The sequence below is a fragment of the Trachypithecus francoisi genome, unplaced genomic scaffold, assembly GCF_009764315.1.
Source record: "Trachypithecus francoisi isolate TF-2019V2 unplaced genomic scaffold, Tfra_2.0 Lachesis_group19, whole genome shotgun sequence".
Classification (NCBI taxonomy): domain Eukaryota; kingdom Metazoa; phylum Chordata; class Mammalia; order Primates; family Cercopithecidae; genus Trachypithecus; species Trachypithecus francoisi.
This window is the reverse complement of record NW_022681464.1, coordinates 19,804,697-19,823,577: the sequence shown is the minus strand read 5'-3', so window position 1 is coordinate 19,823,577 and position 18,881 is coordinate 19,804,697. Positions and strand designations below refer to the sequence as shown.

The following is an 18,881-nucleotide window of genomic DNA, read 5'->3' as shown; positions in this document are numbered from 1 at the left end:
GGGTTTCACTCTTGGGACAAAGGCCTGGCTCGTTCGCGGGGCGGGGCCACGGCCCCAGAAGAGAGCTAGCAGAGCGAGGGCTTTGCACAGGTGTTCAAGAGTGTGTTGGAGCCAGAGGGCCGCAGGGGGGCGGGGCTGCCTTCGTCTGGCCCGCGGCTGCCTGCGAAACGCGGACCGGGTGATGCCCCGGGAGAAACCACTCTAGTAGTTCCGCTCCGAGGGCGGAAGTGCGCGTTTCAGTCTGTGCGGTTGACCAGTTAGCGACATGGTGGCGCCTGTGCTGGAGACTTCTCACGTGTTTTGCTGCCCAAACCGTGTGCGGGGAGTCCTGAACTGGAGCTCTGGGCCCAGAGGACTTCTGGCCTTTGGCACGTCCTGCTCCGTGGTGCTCTATGACCCCCTGGTAAGAGGTCGCTGGACCCCCGACCCTTGTGCTTTTGGGGTTGAACCTGTGGACGTGCACCGGGCGCTCTGTAGTTGCCGCCCCAGACCTAGGAGGCGAGTCGGGGGAGCGGGGTTTGGGCTCAGAGTCTCCAGTGGACCTATCGGACTCGCTCCTCGCCCCTCACTCTTCGCCGTCTCACGCGTGGCGTCATCCTAGGGTCATTGCTGCCCATCACCTGCCAGTAACTTGTTGGTCGCAGACAGAAACCCGAATGATGAGAATCTTACCTGAAGCCTTCTTTGGGGAACTGTAGTACCGTTAATCAATTTGGGTTTTAAAACAATTGAAATTTACATGTAAATTAAAACCATCATCCCACGGGTGCAATCTCATTTCTGTATTTCCTTCAGTTTTGGTTAATGAACTTTTGTTGTATTGAATTTCAAGGAAATGTTACCTGTGTTTTAGCTACGGGAATGGACATTTTAGAGAAAGTGACAGTTTGGGGGAAAGATCATAGGGGATGGGGATGCTAAGTCCTGGTGAGAAGGCGGGACTTCCCTCGACTTCACCCAGTTGATTATTGTCTTGGCGCTTTCCTTACCATGTTTCCCCAGTGAATAGTTTTTGTATGCTCCCCAGAATTCATTGTAACCCCATTCCCACTGGCTAATTTAGGTCGATACAGTTAGTCTTGCATCTCAAAAGGAGGCTCAGTATAAAAATAAAATGTTGAAAATTAAAATACAATGTAGGAGATGGCTATGTGTATTTCTGATCATACTGATTTATTGATTTGATTAAAACTTTCATTATTGGCCAGGAGCGTGTCTCGTGTCTGTAATCCTGGCACTTTGGGAGGCAGAAGTGGGAGCATTGCTTGAGTCCAGGAGTTCGAGACCAGTTTAGGCAACAGAGCGAGACCCCCAGTCTACAAAAAGTTAAAAAAAAAGAAATAGTTGGGTGTGGTGGCGTGCGCCTATAGTCCTAGCTACTCGGGAGGTTGAGGTGGGAGGATCGCTTGAGCTCAGGAGTTTGAGGCTGCAGTGGAGTGGGATCACACCACCGGACTCCAGCCTGGGCAACAGAGCCAGACCCTATCTCAAAAAAAAAAAAAAAATTATTCTCACACCCTTTGCAGATTCAAATATGTATATGAAATATTTTTATCCACATTACCCCATCTTGAGCTTGCTTGCCTCTTCCTGGTTTTTGTTTCTTGTTGTTTACATACTTGAATGGCAAGAAAAAGTGCAAAAAACAAGGGTAAACTTTAAAGGGATCGTGAGGCAAGGACCTACTGTAGAATGGGAGAGACCACAGCAGACTCTCCATCATCTCCCACAGCGTCTCCTCATCTCTCACAGCGTCTCCTCATCCAGCACCGTGAGCGCGGAGCCTTGCGGCATTGCGGCACAGTTCCGCCATGGCTGGGCACTGGGAGGACCCCAGGAGGGGCGGCTCTGGGGGTGGAGTTGTCAGGGAAGCAGGAGCCCGGGAGAGCCAGGGTGACACCATTTTAAAATCAACTCCGTCGTAAAATTAGCAAGGCACACTCTTTGCCAGTCAACCCACGGTCCTGAGATGTTTACGGCAGAGGAAGCAGCTTGGTAACGCCTACAAGGACAAACTCCCACAACGACAAAATGTCCAGATGCCCCGATATCACAGGACAAGATCTGCTTTTAAGATGATTATACTCATGCTTTGATGTACTTACACACTGAAATGAAATTCTGATTCAGCTGTAGAATCCCATCTTTTTGCAGCAGTTGAACGGATTTGTTCCCATGTATTCCATCAGATTTTAAATGATAACCTGGTGGCTAAGCTGGTGAATTTTAGCCTATTGACAAAGAAGTGTTGAGCCTAAAAAGTACTTTGTCCTGTTAAATATTTGCTGGTTGGGCTTTTATTTATTTATTTATTTTTTGGAGTGTAGTGACACAATCTCTGCTCAGTGCAACCTGCAATTTCCACCTCCCAAAATCAAGTGATTCTCGTGCCTCAGCCTCCCTAGTAGCAGGGATTACAGGTGTGCACCACCACATCTGGGCAATTTTTGTGTTTTTAGTAGAGACGGGTTTTACCACATTGGCCAGGCTGGTCTCAAACTCCAGGCCTCCCAAAGTGCTGGGATTAAAGGCATGAGCCACTGCACCTGGCCTCGATTGAACTTTTAAGTAAATATGGGAATAAAAGCATGTCAAATGCTAAAATAAAGTTTTGGGAGTGGTGCTCATTCAGCAAATCTTCGACAACCATCTGTGGGTTAGCCCCGGGCTGAGTGATGATGACACAAGGTAATGAGTGATAACTTGTGGCCACGAAGAAATTCTCAGTCTAGTGGGAGAGACAGTGAAATACAGTAAATTGCTTTCCAGCCTCAAATAACCTATATGTGAAATATATTAGTTTATGCACATTTGCCTTTTCCTTTTTCTTAGCCATGAGAATTCTAGTTGGTATATAAGCAGATAACAAAGCCATTGCCATTGACAACAGATAGAGAAAGGGGCTGTAAAGAGGAAGGTGCGGTAGTCACAGTTAAAATCTTTAGTGGTGTGTGAAGTATGAGAGCTCCAAGTGTGGGGTGAGGTTGGTGAAAGCAGCCTGTTGAGGATCTGTGGGGAGCCTGGCAATAGGCCCTGTAGGAATCTGATGTGTGAGGACCTTAGTAGTTGTGGCCTTGTGACATTGTGCCACTGGGTCTGAAAAACCCACCATCTCATTGGCCATGGCATGCAAAGTGAACTGTGCTTGTACCCATTAATCACAGATTCCTCTATTGAAGGACTTTTTTTTTTTTTTTGTCAGAGAAACCCTCAGATTGGTGCAAGCATAGTAGGCCTACTTCCACAAGGAAGCAGCTACTTGTCTAGCTTGGTGTGTCAGGACAGGCTGCCCAGGTGAGAAGGATGTGGGCACTGTAGGAGAGTGAGCAAAAGCAGGTGGATGCAGACCCAAGAGTTCAGTGTAATGGGAGTACAGGATGCTGGGAATGTGGAGTCTCAAGAAAGGCAGGACTGATTTAGAGGAATGGATAACTTAAGCCATGGTTAAAAGTTTATGGATTGAAGAAGGCAACTCATTTGATGTAATCCTGATCTTTTTACTAGTATCGAAAACACTGAAATCTGTTTTTACTTACTTATTAGTTTTTCTGTAGGATAAATTCCAGTTTACTAACAGGTATTTTCTTCTCTAAAGAAAAGGGTTGTTGTTACCAACCTGAATGGTCACACTGCCCGAGTCAATTGCATACAGTGGATTTGTAAACAGGATGGCTGTAAGTATTAACCAGATTGTTAAAGTTGATCTCAATTGCTTTCTGATAAAGTATGGTTAGCCATTTTTTTCTCATCACATCTCTTAATTTAGCATCACCTTATATGATGTTATACAATCGGAGAAACAGAAGAAAAATGGTATTCCCAGTGAGAAATCTGAACTGTATTTTTACTTTGTAGCAGTTGAAGCTTGGATTATATAGCAGTGCTTAGGATGAGGGTAGTGCAGCCCTAGACTTGGGCAGGATCCCGTCCCACTTCCCCAGTTGCCTATAACCTTTGTTAAAAAACTTGTAAGCTGGGCCTAGACTGAGGCTGTGTTTCAGAGACTTGGTTTCTTGGTCTGTTTCTGCCATAAACAAGCTATTGCTTTTTCTTTTTATTCTTTTTTCTTTTATTTATTTAAAATTTTAGATTTTTTTTTTTTTGCCAACTGGTTGGAGACGAGAATATTTATTTTTTTTAGAGACAAGATCTCACTTGTTGCCCCAGCTGGAATGCAGTGGCTCCATCAGAGTTCCCTGCAATAGCTGGGACCACAAGTGTGTGGCGCTATACCTCTCTAGGTTTTTAGTTTTTTTTTTTTTTTTTGAGACGAAGTCTCACTCTGTCACCCAGGCTAGAGTGCAGTGGCGCGATCTCGGCTCACTGCAAGCTCCACCTCCCGGGTTCACGCCATTCTCCCACCTTGCTCTGTAGCCCAGGCTTGTCTGGTACCCCTAACCTCAAGCAATCTTCCCTCCTTAGCCTCCCAAAGTGCTGGGATTACAGGATGAGCTACTGTACCTGGCCAGTTACTGCTTTTTTAAGCAAGACATTGCATCTCTACTGACCCTAGTTTGCACCTTAATAACATCTGAAAAGTAAAAGATTGGACTAGATCAAGGGTGTCTTAGAGGTTTGTAAGACCTATGAGATCAAATTATTTTCATAATGATATCAGGAAGTTATTCACAGTATTCATTCTTTTTTTTTTTGAGACAGAGTCTTGCTCTGTTGCCCAGGCTGGAGTGCAGTGGCCTGATCTCAGCTCACTGCAAGCTCCGCCTCCCGGGTTTATGCCATTCTCCTGCCTCAGCCTCCCAAGTAGCTGGGACTACAGGCGCCCGCCACCTCGCCCGGCTAGTTTTTTGTATTTTTTAGTAGAGATGGGGTTTCACCGTGTTAGCCAGGATGGTCTCGATCTCCTGACCTTGTGATCTGCCCGTCTCGGCCTCCCAAAGTGCTGGGATTACAGGCTTGAGCCACCGCGCCTGGCCCACAGTATTCATTCTTATTCTGTCATGAATGTACAGTGTTTTCCAGCAGCCACATGATGTATGATACTGCAGCAGGTTAAATACAGAAGCAGATAGGAAAATCCAACTATATTCTAATAAAATCATATGTTAAAGAGATTTGTAGGAGTGTAAAATAGTTCCTCTGTTTCATTAAGTTTTTGTTTTGGAAACCATTGGGGTTTTTCCCCATCAAAATGTTATATATGTTCACACATCATGGAACCCTAAGTGAATGGTTAAACACATATTTTTCATATTTCTCAGTTTTAATTTCTAATCTGGTTAATATTGGTACATATGGTTCATATAATCAAAAACTTCTTGGGGGTCCTCAAAAATTGTAAGACTGTAAAGGAATTCTAAGACCAACAGTTTTGAAAATTTCTGGGCAAGATTATCTCCAGGTCTCTTCCATCTCTTAAGATTCTGACTCCAGAATTTTTAGTTAAAATATTGGTTGCCTTTAGATGGTGCTCTCAAAATCCTATGATATTTCTTTAGTTGCTTTAAATATACCTACTGCAGTATTGTTATGGGTTCTGAATTAGTTTTATTTTTCATTCCGCACTCATTTGAGGGCATTTTGACCCAGGCACAAATGCAGAATTTTCTGAATTATTAAGACTTTGCTATGATTTTATAAATGATGTTTTAAAAAGTTCAATAAGCTACTTATTTCATTTGGTTCTGTAGGATTAGTCACATGTTAGGTCAATAAAAATCATTAAATGGTGCAAGGGATGGCTGTTAGTGTGGATAATAAAACATAATTGCAATTATATTAATTGCCACCAGATAACATCAAAGACTGACTCTCAGAATAGGAATTTGTTATAAAATATTAATTTAGGCTTGTATGTTTTATCTTCCCTTTAAAAGTGAGGTTACATAAAATGAATTGCTTGTGTATTACTGTAATCTATAACTATTATGATTGATTTCCTTTAATTGAACTGCCAGATAATGTAGATAGACTTTCCAAGCGTTTGTCAGTGATATATAAAATTTTAATATCATTTTGTATTTTTAATATGTCTGAATTTTAACATTACTTTTATGTATAGACATTCTTAAAATCATATAGTTAGTTAAGTGACTTAATTGCCATGATCACAGTTGGCTGGCAGCAGAGTTAGGACATGAACCTGGGCCTTCTGAGTTCAAATCTAATGCTCTTTAGTCCAGCTGCTTCCCTGAAACAAATAAAAAGAAAATCCAAACCTAAATTAGGTTATTTACCCCTTTTTTTTGGTACTACTTTTTCTTCTGTTATCACTGAGAAGTTGCAAGTGTTTAAAAGATCTATTTTGAAGTAGGTCTCCAATTTCAACAATAAGTCATATTCTTGGTAGTAGCACCTGACTACAATGTTTCATATAATGTTCCTGCCAAGAATGTTCAGCCTGTATCTAATCATGAGGAAACAATCAAACAGATTGAGGGACATTCTGCAAAATAACTGCTGGGTACTATCATTGTCACAAAAATGAGGGGGACTAGGAAACTATTCTAGATTAAAGGAGACTAAAAAGGTGTGATATCCAAACACTCAGTGTATTTCCTTAGATTCTGAATCGCAAACAAAAATAGTTTTGAAAGGCATTACTGAGACAATTAGGACATTTTAATATGGACAGTGTATTATATAATAATACTTACCAATGTTAGAATTTTTGAATGTGATAATTGTATTGAGGTAATATAGGAGAATGTTTTCGTCCTTAGGAGATACATGGTCTTTGAGGATCAGAGATCACAGTGTCTGCCACTTACTTTTAAGTAGTTTGCCTCCTAAAAAGTGTGTGTGTATACGTATATAGAGGAAGAGTGAGATATTAAGCAAATATGGCAAAATGTTACCAGTTTGTGAATCTAGGTAGAGGGGACAGGGGTATTGTTTTTTGGTGCAGCTTGGAAATTTTAAAAAATTGCAGAGAAAATGAATAAAGATATTTACTGAGATATTATTTTTTTCAGCCCCTTCTACTGAATTAGTTTCTGGAGGATCTGATAATCAAGTGATTCACTGGGAAATAGAGGATAATCAGGTGGGTAGACATGTTTATAATCATAAGAAGTGACTTTTTTTGTTTGTTTTTTTAAGAGGTAGAGTGTTACTCTGTCACCCAGGCTGACGTGCAGTTGTGCAATCGTAGCTCGCCTCAGCCTCCTAAGTAGCTGGGACTACAGGTGCCTGACACCATGCCTGGCTGATTTGTGTGTGTGTGTGTGTGTGTGTTGTTTTTTTTTTTGTAGAGATGGGGTCTTACTTTGTTGCCCAGGCTGGTCTCAGAAGTGACTTTTGTGTTTACTTTTATTTTTAATTTTTTTCTTCAATTCAACTGTAGTGTTTTTTTATGAAGTTAATCTTGCTCATCAGCAACACAAATGCTGTGTCTTTTGTACTACACAGGCCCCGTACCCTTTGCTCTGATTTCTACTCCCATATTTGTATGCTGTTAACTGTCTCTGTGAATTTCCTGTCATTTTGGAATAATTTTCAAACTGTTCTTACTTGGGCTGATCTGTGTTCAATGCTTGTGGCATATGAATATAGATTTACAAGACTCTCCTCAGTGGCACCCCACACTTCTGTCTTGTTATGTTTTTAAAAATTCTCTGATTAAGCTATAACTGTGCTTAAAGATGTGAAATGAGTATTTTCAATAGATTTAATTTTTTTAGGGGGTAATGTCAGACTTGTTTAAAAAAAAGATTATAAATACGAAAAGTATAAAGAAGGAAAAATCTGAGCAGAGTGAACTTTCTGAAGAATGTCATTCCACGTCTCTAGTTATATGTGTATAATTATGCATAACAGATATTATATTGTATCCGAGGATTTTTTAAACCTTTTTGAGGTGAGATCTGGCTGTGTTGCCCAGGCTGGAGTGCAGTGGCTATTCATAGGTAAGATGATAGTGCACTATAGCCAAGGACTCCTGGACTCAGGTGATACTCCTACCTCAGCCTCCCAAGTAACTGGGACTGCTGGCACACAGCACTGCACTTGGCTTAAGTGTTTTTTCCAGGAAGTCAAAGGCTAATAATTCTAAAGAAAGTTAGTGTACAGACCCTTATACATGAATATTATGTGCACCTTCTTTAGTGGCAGAATTCTCTTTTAAGTATTATAATTGGAAAAACAAATGAGACATTTAAGGAACACCACTATTTCAGCAGACAGTTTATAGAAGATACCTTTTGAAAGAAGTGGTGGAATGTCACACATTTGAAACTTAAAAAAAGATGAACCCAAAACATAAGTAGAAGGGATGCCAGAGGGAATAATCTTGATGGCAAGTAGATAGACTTGATAAGCAAATGGGATTTCCCAGTTCTCTTTGCTATTTTTCTATTTTGCAGTCCTACTTGAATTAGGCAAGTATCATGAGTAGATGCTAAAAGTACTTAGTACAAGTTTGATGGGGAATAGAATGTTTACACAATCCCAAAGTATACTCATAGTTATCACCAAAAAAAAAAAAATTAATATCACAGTGAAAAAAACTGGCAGACAATACTTCTACTAAATATGAAGGTTAGCTTCACTAAAACTTGGACAGACTGAAACCATGTGCCTCCTGATGGAATGCGCTTATGTAGTAATGCTGTCAAAATGTATATTCTGAGTCTCTTCATAATGAAAATCACACTAATCCAAAAAGAGGATCATTCCACAAAGTTGACATATTCTTCAGAATACCTATTGTCTTCTCAGAGTAGATTCCTACATATGAGATTGCTGTGTCACAGGGTATTTACATTTTGTGTGTTGTTAACATGGTCAGACAGACTTCTTGAGAAGTTTTATTCTTTTCAACTTAGAGGACCTATTTTTGGCTCAGCCGTTTTATTGGCATCTTTATCCAATTAAATAAAGGTTAAAAAAAATCCTTTTTTTTTTTTTTCCACAACGCTTGTCATTCTCTCTGATTCAGCTTTTAAAAGCAGTCCATCTTCAAGGCCATGAAGGACCTGTTTATGCGGTGCATGCTGTTTACCAGAGGAGGACATCAGATCCTGCATTATGTACACTGATCGTTTCTGCAGCTGCAGATTCTGCTGTTCGACTTTGGTCTAAAAAGGGTTCAGAAGGTAGGTTTGGAGACATGATAATCCAGACAAACGAAATAATATTTAGCAAATGAATGACGAGCAGAAGAGCATATATATAATTTTTTAAAACTTTCAAGCAACTTTAAAAATACTATAATTCTAATCTAAATTTTTCTTTTGCACTTATTTAAAATTCTCTATACCATAACTTTTTCATGTAAGTCATTTTGCTCTCTGTAACATCGTTAAAATTTGGCCATTTAACTTCACATGGTCAGTGGGGGCTCAGGATTGACTTCTCTCATCTCCCTTCTGCTACCTGGGGCTGTGATGGTGCTATCCAACCTGTCTAGTTGGATAAGCTCTGAGGTAGTTGTTCATTGTGTTTTTTTATTATTTCTTAGTAACGTGCCTTCAGACTTTAAACTTTGGAAATGGATTTGCTCTGGCTCTCTGCTTGTCTTTTTTGCCAAATACTGACGGTGAGTATCCTGTTAAGTATATATTAAAAGAGCAGTATATTTGCATATTGTCATATGATTAGAACCTAAAAGAAATGTATTGGGGCTTAATTTTGTATCTAAATGTTTCTGTGAAACAAGATGTGAATAACATACTTTTATCATAATATTCAAGTGATCTGAAGATAGAACATAAAGTTAAGGGCTTATTAGGATTTTGATAACTATTGATAATTTAAGTGACTTACTATCTACTCAAGATTGATACTGTTAGTTATCAAATATACTGTGGACGTGTATGGATCTAATTTGAGGAAAGTATCTCATTCTTTAGAAGGTGAAGGTCTGGGATAAGTTGAAAAAGTGTTGAATGAAGGTGGCATATGAGCATTTCTCTCAAAATGATGGCCCCTTCACATCCCGCATAATGACATTTTGCCCTAGACCACTTAAAATCTGCAAACAGAAAAATTTCCCTTTTGCTGTGAAACCCATCTGTACTTATCTTTGAGTATCTTCTGCAAAGATAATAGTCAGTGTGAGTGAGTCAGCCTCTTTGCCTCCACAGTTACCTGGAAGACAGGCCAAGTGAAAAGAGGCAGGGCCTGGAAGCTACGAGCCTCTCTCGCCCTCTGTAGCAGGAGCTGCAACTCCATGGTTTCATGTTATGTTCCATTTTGTGCAAGGCTCTGTAGAAGGGGAAGCTGCACACATTCTGGCATTATAACAATTTCATTTCTTCCATCTGCATTCAGGCCAAGTGACTGGAGTTTTGTTTTTATTGTTTTTCTTTTTCTTTTTTTTGTAGTTGATCTAAAGTAAGAAAATCCTTGAAAAACACACTTGGTGGCAAGGCATGTCCTTAGAGAAAGTCTCTACTATATCTAGCAGAATCATCAGGGCTGCCCTTTGGCAATGCACATTATTAATTATTTTTTATCTTATTAAAATAATTTAACAATCACATCTTTCATAGCTTTTAAATTTTTAAATTTAAAATTTATTTATTTTTTTTAGAGATAAGGTCTCATTTTGTCACTCAGGCTTGAGTGCAGTGGTGATCATAGCTCACTGCAGCCTCAAACTCCTGGGCTCAGGTGATTTTCCCACCTCAGCCAAGTAGCTGGGACTACAAGCATGCTCCATCATACCCAGCTAATTTTTTTATTCTTGTAGAGACAGGGTCTGTTTATGTTGCCCAGTCTGGTCTTGGACTCCTGGCTTCAAGTGGTTCTCCTGTCTCGGCCTCCCAAAGTGCTGGGATCACAGACATGAGCCACTGCGTCTGGATCCCCTTGCATAGCTTTTTAAATTTTTTATTTTATTTTTTTGACACAGGGTCTCATTCTGTTGCTCAGGTTGGAGTACAGTGGTGCCATCACAGCTCACCTCAGCCTCCTGAGTAGCTGGGACTCCAAGCACATGCCACCATGCCTGGCTAATTGCCTTGTATAGCTTTTTAGCCACATGCTTAATTACATGCTCTTTTATTTATTTTTATTTTTATTTCTATTTTTTGGGATGGAGTCTTGCTCCATTGCCCAGGCTGGAGTGCAGTGGTGTGATCTCAGCTCACTGCAATCTCTGCCTCCTGGGTTTAAGTAATTTTCCTGCTTCAGCCTCCCGAGTAACTGGGATTACAGGCATATGCCACCACGCCCAGATAATTTTTGTATTTTTGGTAGAGACGGTTTTGTCATGTTGGCCAGGCTGGTCTCAAATTCCTGACCTCAGGTGATCCGCCCACATCAGCCTCGCAAAGGATCACGCCCCAGGATTACAGGCATAAGCGACTGCACCCAACCTTTTATTTTGTTTTAAACAAAATAAAACATAACATTTTATTTTGTTTTAAACAAAATAAAACATAATTCAAACAAAACGTAAGGTCCTCAAATTAACAAACATACCCTTAAATCTGTGTGCATTAGCCATGATGCTAGGGCTCATAGTAGCTGTTCGTTACTTAGTTGTCTTAACAACCTTTCATCTTGGTCTTTGGGCTGTCATGGTGAAAATACTCTCCAATTGCTCTTGAGCGTATTTTTCACTTGTATTATAAATGTCATAGAATGGAGAGAAGGACTGGATTCTTATTTAATAGTCATTATAATTACCAAGTAACCACTGAATAGATCATTTTACAGTGTTCATTTTATTCCTGCAGACATTTATTGAGCATTTTCAATTATTCATATAGTGGTGTGGGAAATTGAAGTCAGGATTCTTTACGTAGAGCTTACAATCCAGTACGGTTGATAATCATAACATGTGGTGGAATAGAGAACTCACAGTGAAGCCTGTTTTTTTTCCCCCAGTACCAATATTAGCATGTGGCGATGATGATTGCAGAATTCACTTATTTGCTCAACAAAATGATCAGGTAATAATGTTTATTAAGAGGCTAGAATTATATTCTGCTTAGTTATATCTCAATACGGACTATATCCAGATTATAGAATTTTAGGGAATGTTCTAATCTAAACCAAAATAATCCAATAGAATCTTTTTTTGACAATCCTCTGTTAAGATGGTTGTCTACTCTGAACACCAAGTAACCGCTGCCTTGATCATCAGGCTCAGAGTTGTTAGGGGGAAACAGGTCATTAGGTAGGGGAGGAGAGATGGAAGATGCTGTGGTAGTTGTTTTTCTCTTAAAAATTTAAACAAGATACAACATAAGTACAGTGAAGCATTCCTAGAAGTGTCTATTTGCCCTTCTGAGCTTTACTTAGATTTTAAGTGGTTAAACTAAAGGAGAGAAATTTAGAAAGGGATTGGTTAACTCTAAACTCATTTATTTAAGTGAGGATACTTGTTTCTTTGCATTCTATAAGAAGGTTAAAAATGATTGTGAAAGTTCAGCTATTCAACTTTTTTTTTTTTTTTGGAGATAGAGTCTTGTTCTGTTTCCTGGGCTGGTGCAGTGGTGAGAACATGCGTCACTGTAATCTTGACTTCCTGGGCTCAAGCAATCCTCCTGCCTCAGCCTCCTGTGTAGTTGAGACCACAGGTGTATCACCATGCCTGGCTAATTTTAAAATTTTTTGTAGACACAGGGTCTCACTTTATTGCCCAGGCTGGTCTCAGTCTCCTGGCCTCAAGTGATAGTCCCACCTCCTCAGCCTCCCAAGGTATTAGGATTATAGATGTGAGCCACTGCCCAACCCACCTTTTTTTCTGTATTATATCTACAGTATGTATCATTTTATATCATAAACATTTAAAATATTTGAGATTACAAATATTATATTATCTACTCAGAGGTGCTCCAGTTAGTGATTTAGATATTATGTGATGGGTTTTTCATTCCCAAAGGAATGCTTTTTCCTGTCTAATCAAATAGTGTTCTCAGAAAAAGAGCAATGCAGTAGGATTGTCTGAGACCAAATGATGTCACTGGTATACATGAAGATGTTAAATTCTTATATCAAGCCCAATGATTTTTATCTTACTAGTTTCAGAAAGTGCTTTCTCTCTGTGGACATGAGGATTGGATTAGAGGAGTGGAATGGGCAGCCTTTGGTCAGTATGAAATTTTGCTAATGCACATACAGTGGGAACAAGTATGTGTTACTTCCAATAAAGCAGCCTTTTATGTTTTAATTTTTAAGTTTTCTTTGTATGTTATATTTTTCTATTGTCCCAATTAGAAAGGAGGATGCTTATCCCTTCTGTTAATTGTTAGTTGGGTGGTAGATGATTAAATAAATTGATATTTATTAGATGACACTAGCTGTCTTATTCACCTACAGACCTTCTTGAAAAGTTCTTTGTAGAACTTAGTAGACTACATATGAGTATTACATGTTATAAACATGTATTAGCATTGTATGCATATTTCTCAATGTTACTAAAAATGAATATAGATCAGATGAATTGGAGGGTAAGGAAACAAAGTTTTTTTTGGGGGGGAAATCTAGAAATATATATATTATAGAGAAAAAAGTCTTATACATAAACTTCACAATATAATGTTTTAAAATTAATATTTAATATTATTTTTTAATTAGGTAGAGATCTTTTCCTAGCAAGCTGTTCACAAGATTGCCTGATAAGGATATGGAAGCTGTATATAAAGTCAACATCTTTAGAAACTCAGGATGCCGATAACATAAGACTGAAAGAAAATACTTTTACCATAGAAAATGAAAGTGAGTAATAATGAAAATATCCGATAGAACAATATTTAGGTCTCCTATTTGGTTGATTTTTTTTTTCACCACCCACCTATGTGAAGGTTAGTTTTTCACAAGTGTTAGATTCCTAGATTCCTACCTGAAATTTCTTTTTTCTTTCTTTCTTTCTTTTTTTTTTTTTTGAGACAGAGTTTCGCTTCCTCCCCTAGGCTGGAGTGCAGTGGCGTGATCTTGGCTCACTGCAACCTCCGCCTCCCGGGTTCGAGCAGTTCTCCTGCCTCAGCCTCCCAGGTAGCTGGGATTACAGGCACGCATCACCACGCCTAGCTAATTTTATTGTATTTTTAGTAGAAATGGGGTTTCACCACGTTAGCCAGTCTGGTCTTGAACTTCTCACCTCAGGTGATCTGCCCGCCTTGGCCTCCCAAAGTGCTGGGATTACAGGTGTGAGCCGCTGTGCCTGGCCTCTTTTTGTTTTTTTTGAGACATCTTACCCAGGCTGGAGTGCAGTGGCATAATCACAGCTCACTGCAGCCTTGAACTCCTTGGTTCAAGTGGCTTAGCTTCCTGAGTAGCAAGGACTACGCCATCACACCCAGCTAATTTTTAATTTTTTTTGTAGAGATGGAGTCTTGCTATGTTGCCCAGGCTGTTTTTCAACTACTGGCCTCAAATGATCCTTCCACCTTGGTGTCCTAAAGTGTTGGGATTACAGGTGTGGGCCACCATTCTTGGCGTGATACTTTGTATTTTCCCATTTTTATGTGAGAATGAGTCATTTTTCATATGTGAAATATTTTTCTTCTAAACCATATGAGTAAGATTTTTTAAGTTGCTGAGAATAATGTTTAGTGCTTCTCAATAATTTGTAAAATATTACTAGATTTGCAGTTTTAGCATAGGAAGACCTAAAGGAATAATGTGAATTACTTATACATTTTATTGGCCTATAATAAAAGACAAGCTAAATCTCACCATTTGAGTAGTATATTTAATTCTGATTTTCCTGTTGTCTAGCCTTAGAACAGTATCCCTGCATGGTAGATCCTGTTGGGATGTTGTTTTTGAAAGAGATGTTTTTGGATGTGTCAGTTATAAAGGTAGTTCTCAGCATTGTTCACCTAGGTGTATTCTGTTTTTTGTTACTATTCTTGGTTGTAAAGTCCATCAGAGTTGAGATTTTGATGACAGTTTTATGGGGAGAATGAAGAAATGATATAGCCAGCATATTAGGAGTAACTATACCCAAATATTAATTTTTTTCTATTTTCATTATATTGTTTGAAAGGTCAAAATACTGATTTCATTTTCTTTATTTCTGCATTTATCCTTTAAAAAAATGGGATTTGTAGTTGTCCATTCTTACGCTTCTATAAAGAACTTCCCAAGACTGGGTAATTTGTAAGAGAAAGAGGTTTGCTTGACTCACAGTTCTGCAAAGCTGAGGAGGCTTCAGGAAACATAAATTCATAGCAGAAGGGGAAGCAGACATCTTCACAGGGCATCTCCCACCAGATCCTTTCCTTGACAGGTGGGTCTTAGGGGGATTACAATTCAAGATGAGATTTAGGTGAGGACACAGAGCCAAACCATATCAGTATTTTAGGCTATTATATTCTTATAGTGAGTGAGGATAATAAGGAGGCTGGCATAACTTTTTCTTTCCTCATTGTAGTTTAACAGTGGCTGTCTCAGAAAATTGTAAAAACAGAAGATTTTCCTTCATATTTATTTATGACCAGCTAGAACAAAATATAAGGAAAAATGTCTAACTTTTTCTCCTGTAATTTTGAACAGCAGTTGAGGTTAAAGAAATTTAGAATGCATGTTCTTTTTTTGAATCCCAACTATCATATTTTATCCTAATTTTTTTTTTTACATAATTGCCCAACTGGCTTGGTTATGGAAATTTTCATTTTAGAAGAACTTTGAGGAAATAATACCTTCATTGCTTTTGTTATAGGTGTTAAAATAACATTTGCTGTTACTCTGGAGACAGTGCTGGCTGGTCATGAAAACTGGGTAAATGCAGTTCACTGGCAACCTGTGTTTTACAAAGGTAGGAAGAAAACCATACACATATTCCTTACTCCAGTTAGATCTTATGGCATGGTAAGCTGACCAAATCAAGTGGAGAATTGTTTTAGTGTGATTAGAAATCTCAAATACAAGACATTTTCAAGTTGACAAAGCGTAGTACTGCATTCCTGGTGTGCTAGACACTCAATTCCATTGAACATTGAACTCCTAAGTGGGAAAAGTGTGATTCCTGCCATGATGCTGAAACTACCACACCCCCATTAACTTTTTATCTTAGAAGTTTCCCCTTGATTATTATGGAATTGAAGAAAAACTGACTTTCAGGCCAACTTCACTGGATCCTTTACTCTCGGTAATAACAAAGTTGGTACCACTGAGATACATTATTTATGAGAAAGTAAGACTCTGTTACTGCTTCTTTCTTTTGCCCTTTATCTCCATTTATGGAGTGGCAGTTCTGTGCATGTTCAGGCTAGTGCTAGGTTTATAGCTAGGTGAGGCATAGCCTCACATTCTTCCCTGGCCTCTTCCCCAAGGTAATAACAGCAATAATTAATTCTTAGGCAAACCACCCTTCAGCTCTTCCTTATATTATGCCGTGTTTGCTATAATTTAAAAAACAAAAAAGTTGGAATTACAGATACTGAAGACCCCTGATGTATGTTCTTTCCTGAACATTTCCTCTTCATCCTTCTCTAGAGGCAATTACAGTACTGAATTCAGTGCATATCATTTTCATGCATGTTTTTATACTGTTGCTACACATCTATATAGCTATAAACAATATTGTTTTATAGCTATTGAAATGATACCAATATGTATTTATTCTTTTACAGTTTGCCTTTTTAGCTTACCATGTTTTGGAGTTGTATCCACGTTGATTTGTGAAGCTCTAGTTATTTGTTTTATTGCATAGTAGTAGTCTGTTGTCTGAATATCCTACAACCAATTTATCTCTTCTTCTAATGGTAGACATTTGTGGTGTTTGCAACTTTTTGCAATTACAAATAATGCTGCAGTGAACATCCTTGCAGTACCCATGTTGTTTGTTGTGTTTTTCTGGTCGTCTACAAACATGATGCTTGTTGATCACCTAAAGGGATTAGGTTTTATTTTTTAGATGGTGTTCTACAGCAGCCAATGAGATTATTGTCTGCTTCCATGGATAAAACCATGATTCTCTGGGCTCCAGATGAAGAGTCAGGAGTTTGGCTAGAACAGGTAAGAGTGTTGGATATTTAAGGAACAGAAAATTAAGTTTTGAACTCTGTATTTAAATCCTAAGTCTATATTGATAGACCTGCAAATTTTCACTGTGTACATTAAAATAGTGGGAATTTAACAGTCTCTGGAATCAGCGGTTTCTGTTTTGAGAAATATAGACTATTGATTAAGAATTGTTTTCTGTCTGTTATTGTACAGGTTCGAGTAGGTGAAGTAGGTGGGAATACTTTGGGATTTTATGATTGCCAGTTCAATGAAGATGGCTCCATGATCATTGCTCATGCTTTCCACGGAGCGTTGCACCTTTGGAAACAGAATACAGTTAACCCAGTAAGAAAAGAGTGTTTAAATAAAGCATTTCTAATCAAATAAAATGCATCCTAGGTAAATAGTATTTTACTTATAACAGTCTACAGAAACATAGTAGAGGCACTTTAAGTTCAAGTGACATAACTTTTTTCTGTAGACATTGTTAAGGTATTGAAATTTGTATGTAGGTAAATTTTCTATATAAGTGTACTGTATTCCTTTAAGCTATAGAATTTTTTAATGAGAATTTTTCTGAAATGTGTGTGTAACCTTCCTGTCTTCTTAAAAAGTTAACATAATTGGATATCTTGTTGGACTGCTAGATCCCTATTAGTGAATGAATATCAGTAATTTATTGTGACTGACATTCAACACCTGGGCATGGTGGCTCATGCCTATAATCTTAGGAACTCGAAAGGCTGAGATGAAGGATTGCTTGAAGCTAGGAGTTTGAGAACAGCCTTGGTGACAGAATAAGACCCTGTCTCCAAAAAAAAAAAAAAAAAAAAAAAGAGGTAGTCTTCTCCCTTTAGTCATGTAACTGTCTCTCTACAGCATTCCTTCTCTTACTTTGTAATCTCATTTGCTTCTGATCTGCTTCTTGTTTGGGAAAATTAGATAGCAAGAACAGAGTGGCCAAGAGCACAGGCCCTTGTAGCTAAGACAGCCTGGGTTCACTTACTAGCTATGTGTCCTTGAGGATATTAGTTAATCCCTGTCTCAGGTTCCTCATTTGTAAAATATGGGTAGTTGTTGTTGTTGTTGTTGTTGTTGTTGTTGTTTTAAGCAGGATCTCACTGTCACTCTGTGTGATCATAACTCACTATAACCTCATTCTCCTGGGGTTAAGCCATCCTCACGCTTCAACTTCCTGAGTAGCCGGGACTACAGGTGCACATCAGACCCAGCTAATATTTAAAAATTTTTTATAGACACAGGGTCTTGTTGCCCAGCCTGGTCCTGAACTCCTGGCTTCAAGTGATCCTCCCGCCTCAGTCTCCCAAAGTGCTGGGATTACAGGTGTGAGCCACTGCATCTGGCATGTGGATTGTTAATAGCATCTACTTACAGGGTGTTTTTTTGTTTTTCGTTTTTTCAGATGGAGTTTCTCTCTTTTTGCCCAGGTTGGAGTGCAATGGCGTGATCTCGGTTCATTGCAACCTCTGCCTCCCACGTTCAAGCGATTCTTCTGCCTCAGCCTCCTGAGTAGCTGGGATTACAGGCGCCTACCACCATGCCTGGCTAATTTTGTATTTTTAGTAGAGACGGGGTTTCACCATGTTGGCCAGCCTGGTCTCGAACTCCTGACCTCAGGTGATCCACCACCTTGGCCTCCCAAAGTGCTGGGATTACAGGTGTGAGCCACTGCACCCGGCCTGCTGGCAGGGTTTAAAGGCTTAAATGAGTTAACATTTATATGATATGCAAAACAAGGCCTGGCACATACTGTATGCTCTATAAGTGTATTTTATTTTATTATTGTTTTTAGTTAACATTTACTGGTTTTTTATAAAGGATATTGCAAAGGAAACAGAGGAAGAGATATGTAGGGTGAGGTATGGGAGAATGGGTGCCAAGCTTCCATGACCTCCCTGGCCGTGCCGCCCTCCAGGAACCTCCATGTGCTTAGCTATTCAGAAGCTCCCTGTACTGTGTCCTCTTTGGTTTTATGGCAGCTTCATGACATCAGCATT

The 18,881-nt window shown here is 39.2% G+C and overlaps 1 protein-coding gene across 3 annotated transcripts in view; it reads left to right on the top strand.

Annotated features, from left to right (window-relative positions):
* The first annotated feature begins 140 nt into the window (after nucleotides 1–140).
* Nucleotides 141–18,881, top strand: part of ELP2 (elongator acetyltransferase complex subunit 2) — a 42,204-nt gene continuing 23,463 nt past the window's right edge. For all 3 annotated transcript variants that reach the window (XR_004429198.1, XM_033177950.1, XM_033177949.1), the window contains exons 1-11: nucleotides 141–403; nucleotides 3,596–3,674; nucleotides 6,933–7,003; nucleotides 8,897–9,053; nucleotides 9,419–9,496; nucleotides 11,794–11,858; nucleotides 12,934–13,000; nucleotides 13,489–13,629; nucleotides 15,578–15,673; nucleotides 16,775–16,875; nucleotides 17,077–17,208. Coding sequence is in view for 2 of the 3 variants with exons in the window: in XM_033177950.1 (XP_033033841.1) it covers nucleotides 266–403; nucleotides 3,596–3,674; nucleotides 6,933–7,003; nucleotides 8,897–9,053; nucleotides 9,419–9,496; nucleotides 11,794–11,858; nucleotides 12,934–13,000; nucleotides 13,489–13,629; nucleotides 15,578–15,673; nucleotides 16,775–16,875; nucleotides 17,077–17,208 (1,125 nt within the window). In the remaining variant the exon portion in view is untranslated. The remainder of the gene's footprint in view (nucleotides 404–3,595; nucleotides 3,675–6,932; nucleotides 7,004–8,896; nucleotides 9,054–9,418; nucleotides 9,497–11,793; nucleotides 11,859–12,933; nucleotides 13,001–13,488; nucleotides 13,630–15,577; nucleotides 15,674–16,774; nucleotides 16,876–17,076; nucleotides 17,209–18,881) is intronic.